This window comes from Monodon monoceros, unplaced genomic scaffold (genome assembly GCF_005190385.1).
Source record: "Monodon monoceros isolate NGI ecotype Baffin Bay Population unplaced genomic scaffold, NGI_Narwhal_1 Super_Scaffold_20, whole genome shotgun sequence".
Taxonomy (NCBI): Eukaryota; Metazoa; Chordata; class Mammalia; order Artiodactyla; family Monodontidae; genus Monodon; species Monodon monoceros.
Genome location: NW_021703777.1, coordinates 74,960,658 through 74,973,141, shown reverse-complemented (window position 1 = coordinate 74,973,141; position 12,484 = coordinate 74,960,658). Strand labels below are relative to the sequence as shown.

Sequence of the window (12,484 nt, the reverse complement as noted above, 5' to 3'; positions counted from 1 at the left end):
ACATGGAAAATATCAACTACTTTATCATATGGTTCAAGCAAAAGAATTCTCCTTCCTTCCCTGAAGACTCCCCGCTTCCTATCCCACCGGCTCCCAGGCACTAAGACACACCAAGTCCTCTGTCTCTGTAAGCACTATGTCCATAATATGAAGGCACCTAATGTACACTAAATTGCTTTCAAGTGAGTTATTTTTCCTCCCCCAAATCTATTCGGTCACGTTGTAAGAAATCAAGGGACTAAGAAAACGGACTTGCCAGAAGTGACAGAGAGATAGAGCCCTTAGCCAAGCAGGGTTTTATAAATCAACGCAGTGTTGATCTGCATGTTTTATTTAAAGACACGACCCTAAACACTGATGGCCAGCACTGCCCTCCTGACCTGGGCTCGCCCGGAGAGAGAAGAAAACAATGAGAACTTGAACAACAATAGCTAGCGCAACAGCTGGACATGCACAACAGTCCTCTAAAAATAAATGTTAAGCAATGAAGAATTCAAGAGGCAAGATGATTTATACAATTTCAGAGGACTTACTCTAGCCTTTACCATTCATGAGCACTTTCTGGCCTTCACACCACCAAGACGATTCACTGCACTTACTTCATGATTCTAATTTCCCAGCAAACTTTGAAAACTTGTTTCTATCTATATATCATATGCATTATATTAAACCTATACACTATATAGGTCATATTTGTATTACTTACAAAGGACTACATTATTCGTTTGATCCTCCAAACGACTTTGAGATGTATAAAGAACAGGTATATTCATTCTCTCTCCCTCTCCTTCCCCTCCCCCTCCCCCTGCCCACCCCCAACCCTCCCCCTTTTCTCCAGATGAGGAAACAGCACAGCAATCTCAATGGCCTTGTTGAAAGTACTGGGGCCATGTCTGGTACTCAGGTCTTACTCAGCTCAGCATCTGGAGCTCTTCCATCACACTGCAATGCCTGAGGGCCCTTCTGGTCCCCTATCCTCCACTGCACCCCATCCTTAGCCCCCAACTCCCTGCACAGTCAAGCACCTAGTTTCAGGAGCCCCAGAGCCTAGCCTCGACCCGCCCTCTGCAGTCTCACCGGGTCTGCACTGACCTCTCCTGACCTATCTCCACACCTCTGCACAAACTGTTCCTTTTGCTGGGCTGCCATCCCCACACTCCCCTTTAAGGTCTGCTTAAAATGCCAAGTTTTAGGCTCTCAAGGCTTTTCCATCCCTTCTATCAGAAGGAAAGTCTCTCTCCTCTGTGATCCCACGTGGCACTTCGTCTGTAGGTCTCTGATGATACCAAATACATCCTCCCTTATTCTATAACAATTTGTATTCATAGCTTCTCTCCTCTCCCTTCTCAATCACAAGTTAGTAGAGAACGGAAACCACATTTGTTGTTCATTTTATGTACCTACACAACACCTAACAGTACCTCAAAGAAGGCCCTCATTTTTAAATGAATTGCATGCTGTTTGTATGGAATATCTACATGTTTTACCTGCAAAGACTATTAAGACACTGACTTGGCAATCATGCATGGGAAATGAGTTTTACCTTCAAAACCCAGCTTCCTTGGCCCTATCATCTGGCTTTAAGCGATAGCCCATGCCTCTTTTTTTTTTCCTGTGGGTGGTTGTTTTGTGTTTTGCTTTAATAGTGGAGGAGGAGGTTGTAAAGAATTGAGGAAGCCTCAGAAGCATTCAGGCCATACAACTATATAGCACAAACATGCAAAGAAAAATGAAGGAATGCCTGTTCATTAGCCATCTGCCACTTCACCAATGCCAGGAAATTCCGGGCTGCCGTTTCTTATAACGTGAATAATTCACATGATTGTGTTGGAGACTTCCAGCTATGGAGAGCCATTGGAATATTTGAAAATTAGTGTTCCCGAGTTATATTGTGAGACAGAAAACCCAGTGAATTCTTCCAACTTCTACCCATTACAGGAATCTCAGAGAACCGCATTATGTTCGTATATGCATGGGGGAGGAAGGATTGTCATGTTACTGATATTGAAAAGAATTTGTTGTTTGTTTGTGACCCTTACCTATCACGTGACATTTTATGTACAGGTTCTTTATAAATCTCCGACTACTCAGCTAAACTTAGCTGGCCACTTAAGAAGGGTAATGGCATAATTGTTTAATCTGTGTCTTTTCAGGAAACTGAAATAGATTTTTTAAAATATCTCCCTCATACCAAAACTTTATAAAAATCATTTCAAAATCTAATGACATGTAAATTGAATTAGTCCCTTCAAATATTTACTCTAAAAGTAAATAGACAATTCCTGAAGAATTCCTTGGATAATCACTCATTTTCCACTAAGAACAAAATCTACATTCAAATAATAAACTGCCTTAGTTTTCTCTTTCAGTAGATGGACCTACAATGAAAAAGTAAAAAAATAATAATAGTAAATAAATATAAGGCCATCCTTCCACCAGTAGCGCTGAGCATGGAGTACATGCAATTTCATATAACAACAAAGAACATTTGAGAACAATGAACATATATATAGCTTTGGCTTCCCCTCATCTAGGACTTGAATGAGACATTTCACTTCTCTTCATCTTGGTTATCCCTCTGTACATCTGTTTCCTCATCTCTACAAAACAGAATAGAGCAACCTGCTCCTCATAGAGGTTGCAAGAAATAAACCTGATCAAGTAATCAAATATTTGAGTGTGTCTTATGTGCTTTGCTGTCTAGTTAACACAAAACACAGTGGAAACAACTGCCTATGATTCTGTGTTAAATAACATACAATAGATCCAACATATATTCATGGACTCGAGATGTACATTCACAGGAGATAAAATCACTGAGAATGCCTAGGAAGGGTTTCCTGGAAGTGTTATCCTATATCTCAGCTTCAAGGATGGGCAGGAAAACAGGACGACTAGCCCATGAAGAGGGGATGGATTTCCAGGTTAAGATACTTAGACAGCATCATTTGGGAAGCAGTTAGAAATGCAAATTCTCCAGTTCCTTCCCAGACCTACAGACACTGGAGGAGGGGGAGAGCGATCTATCTGTGTTTTGACCAGCATTCTAGTTAATTCTGATGCATGCTCAAGTTTAGGGACCAATGCTATGGCTTTGCTCGTTCTCACCTCCTCTGTTCCACAACCACGTGTCCCCTTCACCTGACTAATTCCGACACTTTTACAACTATAAATTCAAACTTCATTTCCTTCAGAAAGTCTTGCTCAACCTGTATTCAACTCTCGTCCCACCCCCAGCCCCAGGTCAGGTACTCTGACCCTGTGCCATACTTTCCTTATCGAGGTAGTAATGACATTTTATCATTATTGCTTGTTTAATCATCCTCCCTGATAACCTGCGCTGGCTCCGTAAAGGCACGGACGGTGTCTATTCTGTTCGCATCACTTCATCCTAGTGTCTTGCACCCCAGTAAAGCACTTGGCTAATATTTGCTGAATGAGTAAATAATTTAAAGAATTAACCTGTGAAACGAAGGTATAAAGGAAAGGTATAAAGTATTATAAAATTGGGAATATGATATATATATATACATAAAACTAATAGGTGCATTTAAAGTACTGGTATAGCAACACAACTGAATTCAGTTTGTCATTGAAAAGAACTTCACGAATGGATTTGAGTTTTGAAAACCTTTGCACTGAAAATTTTCACTAACACTTTCAAATGTGTTGATGTTCCAGCATATTCACCTGATAAGGCAGTACTTGCTTACTTTTTTACTGTCATTCTTTTTTTCTCCTTGACCAGAGTCTCTGCCTCAGGCTTTCGGAGCAATATAGAGGATGACAGACAAAGCAGCCTCTTTCCATTTCGGGAGGGGAGAGGGGGGAGAAGACTTACAGCTAAGACTTAGGGATGATTTTGGAAAGCGTAAGTCTTCACTTTAGTATAAAGAAAACGCCTTGGGCTGAGTCAAAACACCTGGATTCCACCCCTGGCTTCTTTCCTTCCTTCCTTCCTTCATTCAGCCGGCTCCTGAACCTGAAGCTTCCCCATCTGCAAAGGGAGGGCTGAATTACAAGAGGAACACTGAGTCCCCTCTGACGCTAACATTACGTGACTAAGAACAACACAATTACTCACAGGAGTCAGTTAGCCAAAGTCATTCTCCTCAGGGCCTGCTCACCCCAGATCCAGCGAGCTGAGAAACCGGGCCCCGGAGCGTGAGGACCAAGTGCAAGTGTAGACCTTGCCAGAAGCAGCAAAGCGGGGTCCACTGAGGTGGAGAGACAGCTTTCACACAGTGGGAAGCGTCCTAGACAGAGTAAAGAACCCCCTTAAGACCTGGCTAGTCTGACTCAGTATCTGTCTGCTAAATAAGCTTTGAGGAGATCGTCAGCCTTAATGCTACAGGGTTCTACCTCCTCATTCCAGCATGTGTTTCCCCTACACCACCAAGCAACTAACTCAATTTCCTACACTACCTGGAGAGAGCATCCGACCCCACAAGTTAAGGGCTCAGACCCAAAGACTCCCCACCGCACTCCCCAGCCCCCCATCCGTCAGACGCCAATGCTAAGTCCAGGTTGTCACCTGTACTTCTGATCAACTGGCTATAGATTGAAGGTTCCAATGATCCCCTCCTTGCGTTCAATTAATTTGCTAGAGTAGCTCACAGAACTCAGGGAAACATTCTGCTTACTAGATCACCAGTTGATTATAAAAGGACACAACTCGGGAACAGACAGAGGGGAGAGGTGCACAGGGTAAGGGATGGGGAAAGGGGTGGGGTTTCCGTGCCCTCTGGGTGCGCTACTCTCCACACATCTCTTTACGGTCACCAACCCAGAAACTCATCAAGTCTTGTTATTCAAATTTTTAAAGCACTTAATCTGTGGCCCTCCTCCTGCCTCCTCCCCTTCCCTCTGGGAAGAGGTAGCTGGGTGAGGCTGAAAGTTTCAACCCTCTACTCCCACCCTCCTTCAGTTGACCAGCCCCATCCTGAGGGTATCAGGGGTACCACCCTAAGTCCCCTCATTAGCATTCGCTCAAAGGGGGCTCCTCACAAAGAAAAGGCACTCCTATCATTTAGGAAATCCCAAGGGTCTGAGGAATTTTGCATCACGAACTGAGGACAGAGACTAGATATATTTCTTATTACACATATATTATACATATCGTATATTATATATTATTATTTATATTATATATATTTCTAATTATATTCTACTTCAACATAACATTCCCCGGTGAACAATGAGAAGATGAACGGTGACCAGTTCAACCCTGGATAATCAAACAGGATGTCAATGGGATGATTGCACCAGTCCTAGGGGAAAACTGTCAAAACTTTGTGACTGTAGCTACAGATCCACCGGCTAAAGAAAAACCAGTTGGTGAATTTTTCAAAATTCTTCCCAAAGAAACTGCCACATTCTACCTACCCTTATAAAGATTAACGGTTTCTTTCTTTTTTTCCTTTTTTCATTTGTTGCCTAATTTTGGTAGCTAATGGCTCAGCCCCACATATCCCCTGCACCCCGAGAGAGCTCCCTGCCAGGCTCACTGGTCCCTACTCCTCCCCTGGCACCTTGGCGCTGCCCAACTTGCTTCCTCAGCCTCGTGCCCATGACACCGCAGCCTCAGCAGCCTGGGCTCGGGAGCCATATGAGGGGACACCTCAGGCAATGGCAGAGAGCCCGAAAGGAAAATTCTGGAGTGGCCAGCAACTTTGTCCCATCTGAGAGCTATGACAGGTAGTATTTGGTTAAGGACAAAGTAATAATAATAAATTTTTTTAGCATTTACTACATGCCGAACACTGTGCAAGGCATCCTTATATTTTTATCTCATGTAATTGTCACAACGATGCCAATGAGGCAACTCTGCCATATTTTCTCCACAACACAGATGAGGAAAGTGGCTCAAAGATTTCTTTGCCCTCTGTACAATAGGCACTTTCTTAGTAGTTGGAATGCAGTTATACCCAGGGGTGTGCAAACAAAATGGGGGCAGGGGAGAGTCGGGAAGAACTGGAAGCTGTTTGGGATCCTGAGATGAACAAAGACAAGAAGGCAGGAAACTTGGGGCACGGCAAAGGGGGGATAGAAAAATCCCTGAGTTCAACAAGTTTGGCACAAGGATCCTCAAGGTGAGATGACTGGGCACGGGAATTCAGTTTGCCTGGGGTATCCACCACCCTCTACCAACCTTCCCTCCCCAAAAAGTCCCTTGGGCGGATTCCGTTTCTTTTCTCCCTTACAAAGAAAGCTGTGTCAATAACTGGCAGAGGAAAGCAGAGTTTCCATTATAATGGGCACCCATCACTAAACCCACCTAGAACAGACGAAACCTCAGCTTTGCCAAAGTATCTTTGCTTTATTAGATTCCCCACTAAAATACCAAAGCAGTGCTTCTTTTCACGAAGTGCCACTCATTTGAGGAGTTCTTTTTCTCCATAGGGTATTTTACTATTTTGAGCAGTTTTACACTTGGCTGCCCGCAAACAAGAGCAGATGAGTCACAAAAGAGGAAATGCAGGACCATAATCCCTTATCTGAAAACCTGGAGGTCAGATGTGCCTCGAAATTCAGACTTTGTAATTCTAGAAAGGTAACAATGCATTTAGCACACATTATGTAACACTCAGAAATCAAACTCATTAATATTACTGCAGCCAAAACTTAGCAATATTCACACTGGTTCAGGTTAGGTTTCACCCACCAACGAAGTATGCAAAAAGCCTCAAAAATCTTCTGGTTTTCGGAGTTTTTCAGATTTCAGAATTGTCCGTAAAGGATTACAGGCATGTGCAAATGGCTCAAATATTATACTAGAAGAAAATAGTCAACCTATTAGTAATCAAAGACATACACATTTAAACAATCAAGGTATAAATTTTTGCCTTACAATTTAGCAAATATGTTTTTCAGAGAAAATGCCAATGGTATGAAAAGTCAGTCTTTTGACCAGTGCTGTGAGAATGTAAACTGGAACAACCTTCAGGTCACTAAGGTTGGTGGCATCAATGGCCTCAAACATGAATACCTTTGACCCCAACATTGCCTTTTCAGGAACCCATTTTCTATGGAAGTCATCGATATCCAGACAAAGTTTTGCATAGATGTTCACTAAACAATGACTTTTAAAATTCATTTAAAAATAATTAGCGGGGCTTCCCTGGTGGCGCAGTGGTTGAGAGTCCACCTGCCGATGCAGGGGACACGGGTTCGTGCCCCGGTCAGGGAAGATCCCACATGCCGCAGAGCGGAAAAAAATTAGCAAAAACTAGAATCTAAAATGGAAGCACAGTGAGGTAGAAGACAGAGAACCATGTAATGGAATATTATGCAGCCACTTTGTGAGTGTGTAGGGAAATGGAGAAACCTTTAAGTATAACATTAGGTAAAAAATGCCAGGTAAAAAAGTATCTTTGCATTATGATCCCCTCCAAGTAGAAAATTCATACAAAGAAGACCAGAATGAAATAGGCTGACAGTGACAAGTGTCTTGGAGTAATGAGATCATGCGTTATTCTCTCCCTTTCCCCCAAAACTTTAGATCTTTTGGGGAATTATCCAGAAATACCAGGAGCACTGTATTTTAGCTGAGGAGAAATGGGAAAAAAAGGTTTGGCTTCTTAACTCCCAGTCAATGGCAGCAAACTCTTGAATCTGAGGTGTCACTCCAGACTTTATATACTTACAATGAACCTATGACTGCAAAACCATCACCACTTCCAGAATGAAAACATGTGTGGTCTACATTTATAGACAGTTGTTTGGTTGACATTATAAGTCTAGTCTAATGGGCACTTTGGGTAAGAAATACAGGAAAAAAGATACACAGGATAGAAGATATATATCACTCTGCCATTTGCCAAGACCTTTCAGAGACACCAGCTCATTTGCTCCTCACTAGCAGCCAGTAAGGCAGAAAAAGATAGGGGTTGGCACACACCCATTTTCCAGGCAAGAAAATGGAGGCAGAGAGAGCCACACTCCAGAAAGAGGCAGGCGCACTTCACGTCCAGGGTTCTGACTTAGAGCTTGGTGCTCTTTCTACTCTATCATGCCATTACCCTATTAATGATTCTTTATAAATATCTTACAGTAAAAAGAAATTCCTCACTCTAAAGAAAAACAAAATGATTTGGTAACAATAATAGGCCTCAGAATTGAATACATGTGAGTCCACGTCAAAATCCAACTTACACAGGTAAGTGACTTTTTCAAGTTAACTTCTCAGAATTCAAATTCCTCATCTATACATGGAGGAATAAAACTATACAGCTGACAGGATGTTGTAAGAATTAAATGATCTGAGTACTTAGACCAGAGCCTGCCACAAAACAGGTATAATAAACACTGCATTCCTTCCTCTGAAAAGGGCCCACAGTGTACTAACTGCAGATTCCAATTTTAGCCAGACTCTGTTTTCCCTGCTTTCAGCAGCCCACCAAATCTTTAGAATTTCCGAAGTAACTGCCCTAAAATTCTCAGAAACAACTCAACATAATAGTTTTAACCAATGACAATTTAAATCATGTTTTTTTCGGTGTCAAATAACAACTCTTTTGTCCCAATGTGTAATTAAACTTGAACATCAGAGACAATTTTTTAAAAAGTAACAATGAAAACTTTTTTCTCTATCACCTGGGGCTTTGGTCTCTCTCATTCAAATGCGACTACTGAAACTCCCAAATAGTTTGATTTATTTGGGGGCGGGGATGGGGTGGGGATGGGGAGATAGGGAAGGACAGGCACGCCTGGAATTTTGCATTTTCTCTTTAAATGAAATTTGGGCAGGGAAGCCCAAGCTCCAAGGAGTGCCTTCTCAAAACATTCTGTCCACTGACTAAGATTAATGTAAATATACAGCTAGGCAGCTACCTGGCCAAAGGAGAACCCAAAATTTAATAAAGCTTATCGTTAGCATCTAAATGAGGAATCAGGAGGCTGGATGGAAGCCCACAGAGCCCCAGGAGAGGGCACCTCTCATTCACCAGCCCCTGGTCCTTTTCAGCCCACTCCTTACTCAAAGGCCATGCCCACTGTCTGCAGAGAAACTAAGCCCTAAGTAACCAGAGAAGTTAAAAGACATAAATAAGCCAAGATGTGGAAAACCATCCCTTCTGGTGCTGGTGGTATATAGTTTCGAATGCTGCTTAATGAGAAGCTTAATGAGATTCTTAAGCTTAATGAGATTCTTCTACTAGGCAGGAAGTCAGAGACTTTGCCACTACCCACTGTGCACTTAACTGTCCTTCTTTTCTCTACTTCCCATCTTCTGATAACCCCATGTTTACAATATTATGATGTCCTAAACTCCCTATCTTAGAATCTCAACAAGACGGCTGAAGGTGATTTCTTTTCTATTTTCTCTCTGGGGAGCAGTGCAGTATAGTGCAAAGAGAATGAACTTTGGAATCAAGCAGGCTGGGTTATCAAAGATAAAGATACACATAGACACACATACACACACACTCCCCTCCTAGTGATTCTGCTTCTTGGACTGAATGCTGACGGATACACTAGCTATGTGATGTTGGGCCAATTGTTTAATCTCTCTGGGCCTCAGGTGCCTCACTGGAAATAACTTCACAGAATTGAGAAATAAGTATAAAAATGAATATAAAGTGCCCAACTCAAAGCTTGACACATAGCAGGCACTCAACACTACTCCCCATCTTTCTCCCTACTTCCCTAAAACATTCCCTACAAACATTAACACCGTCTTAGATTCCACGGGGGACCAGATGTTGGCTGGTCAGGGCATCTTTTCATCACAAAACAGGTCTCAAGTCACACTGGCACATTTGTACTCTGTACCCTTTCCTTTTTAGATACCTCATTCTTCTAAAGTGTTATACTGTGTAATTAAGAGTTTTGTCATCACACTCCAGTCCTGAAAGCTGTGTGTTGCTCAAAGGTCCATCAAAACACAAACTCACTCTACAGATGATTTCTCCTGCTATGACTGATTACATGCATCATGTGCTGAATTATTAACAGTTTCCCTCCCAGGTCAAGCTCTTCAAATTCTGGAGCAACTGACTCTAGCCCTCTAAGTACTGTCTACAACCTGGGGTCCAATTGGAACCCGGTGATGCATCTACCTGTCTCAGCAATGAAATGCAGGGTGAAAACCAAAATCTCCCATCCAATAATACATGTCACTAGTGGCCATTTCCTCAGGGTGGATGGCTGAAGGAAATACAGATCTGCTAATAAAGACTCAGGAGACATATGTTCCCTTCCTAATGTATTCTGATTTCTACGAAAAAGTGAAGGCCAGAGTGATAAGCCAGTTTAAAAGCTGTAAGCAAGTGGATTCTTCTTAGGAGTGAAGAGCAGTATATGTGTTTTTATGGAGGAGATAGTTATGGTTGGAAGGCTTCCAGTTATTGCTTATTATTTGGACTGAAGAGGAGCTGCTCAAGCTTGGAAGAGCTTGCTGACGTAAGATTCCAGGCTCTAGTAACCCCAGCTGGACAAGAAGCTATACGTTTTTTTTTTTTAACTACTGCTGTAAGGTAGCAGTTAAGAGGGGGCTCGGTGGTAAGGAATCCCTTGTGTCTATAATTATAAAAGCAAGAGTGTGAGAAAGGACTTCCGTAAAAGTTACACCTCCTCTTAGATTTCAATTAAAAACTGCTCCAAGTTCATCACTGGGGACAGCATTTTATCATCTCTGCTGGTGGCTTCCTGCTCTGACCACAGAAGATTCCTTTTGTGGTGACAGGAATCAACTCAAAGAAGAAAAACAAAAAGGTAAGTTTACAAACGCGCCTTCCGTTTTTCCAAGCCTGACTTATCCAGGATATGTGGGAGGAAACCAGAAATCCCCAACCTGTTACAAGAATCCATCAACCACGAAAATAAATTAAAACTTGGAAAGGAAAGAAATTGTAACTCCTCGAGGTTTTAAGATTTAAAAAAAAAAAGGGGGGGGGAAGGCGGCGACAGCGCACCCGGTGCCCGGTGTCACGATCTTCCTTCCGTTCGCGGGGCCTTTGAGGACACCTTTGAGGACAAGGGCAGGAAAGGGGTCCGCAGGGCTCCAGGTTGCTGGGCCCGGGCGGAAGGGCTCCCGAGGAAGGCAAGAGCCGGCCGGGTCCCTACACGCCAGACAGCTCAGAGGTGGGGCCGGGGGGGAACAGGTCCTCCGAGGAGGGAAGGCGGGAGCCGAGCAGGCTGGGAGGGACGGGAGCCATCTCCACGCGCCGCGCCCGGCCCGGGCCACCCCGAGACAGCCAGATGTTCAGCGCCGGGATCCTACGGCTGTGCCAGCACCAGGGCAGCTCGAGGAGCAGCGGGACTACAGTCCCGATCCCTCGCCTCCTCCTGCGCGCCCCGGCTGCTACAGGGCACTCACCCGGGGCCACGAGCGGCGAACTCACGGCGCCTCCCACGAAGACAGCTGCGGCGAGGACAGCGGACTCCAGGAGTCCCGGCGGAGCCATCGCCGCGGCCCTTCGCCCTCCTTCCCCGGGGCGCCCCGTCCCGGGCTCCGGCACGAAGAGCAGCTCTGGAGCCCGCGCGCTGACAGACTGTCTGGGCTCAGCCCCCGCGCGCTGTGCACCCCGCCCCACCAGGGACCCTCCCCTCAGGCCCCACCCACCTCCTCTCGGCCCTGCCTCTCCCAGTTTAGCCCCCGGCTCCGCCCACACTGGCAGGAGGCACATCCAGTGACCCCGCCCCCGGACCCGCCCACCTCAGCCTGGTCCAGCCTCTCCGCTTCGCCCCGGCTTCCTTTCCAAACCCGTCCGCAGCTCCCGCCTCCCGGATTAGGCCATGGCCCCGCCCCGTACCCCGCCCACTGGGCGAGGCCCCTCCTGTCCGCTCGTTCGTTCTCTTTCCCAGACCCTCTGTACAGCAGCCGCCCACATAGTGCGGGAGCCCGGGGTCGGGGCAGGGTCGCCGGGGCTTGACCTCCAGGGCGCTGGGACTAGGCGGGTGTGGGAAGAGGAAAAAGAGCAGGTCAGGAAGCTCTGGACGGGTGGACATGGCCAGCATTGGAATGGGCACGATCTTCTTCCTCTGTTGGCGTTATCTATTCAGCTGGCATTCCCCTAGGTGACTGGTCCGGGGAGGGGCGCTGCGCGGGATGTCAAGTTCCAATGTTTGAAAATGAGAAAAGCCAAATCATTTGAATTTCTTCCTATCTCCACTTCCATTTAAGCTGTTCCTATTGGGGGAAAAAAACCTCTACATACCTCCAGGAACAAATTGCCTATTTAAAAAAAATGCTGTGCCCACATTGCACCTTGCAAATACTTCTACGAAGTAACTCTTCAAGTGCCTGGTCACTTATTATCTCCTTGTACCGTCCTGCCAGCTCTGTGAGGTAAGTAGTATCCTTATTTCACAGGCTAGGGAGTAAACCCCCGATGGCCAGGCCACCGTGATAAATTGGGATTAGCTCTTCATTGTGTTTGCTCACCACTGTGCCCTCCCCGCCTAGCTCAATGACGGCATACACTAAGTAGGAGATCAGAAGTGGTTTTTGAAGTTGAATCATCATGACGAGCAGCAATTGGAG

At 44.9% G+C, this 12,484-nt stretch overlaps 1 protein-coding gene across 1 annotated transcript in view; it reads right to left on the bottom strand.

Annotated features, from left to right (window-relative positions):
- Positions 1-11,489, bottom strand: part of RELL1 (RELT like 1) — a 58,904-nt gene extending 47,415 nt beyond the window's left edge. The window contains exon 1 of the mRNA XM_029234835.1: positions 11,318-11,489. Coding sequence (XP_029090668.1) covers positions 11,318-11,405 — 88 coding nt within the window. The 5' untranslated portion in view covers positions 11,406-11,489. The remainder of the gene's footprint in view (positions 1-11,317) is intronic.
- Between the last annotated feature and the right edge of the window lie 995 nt (positions 11,490-12,484).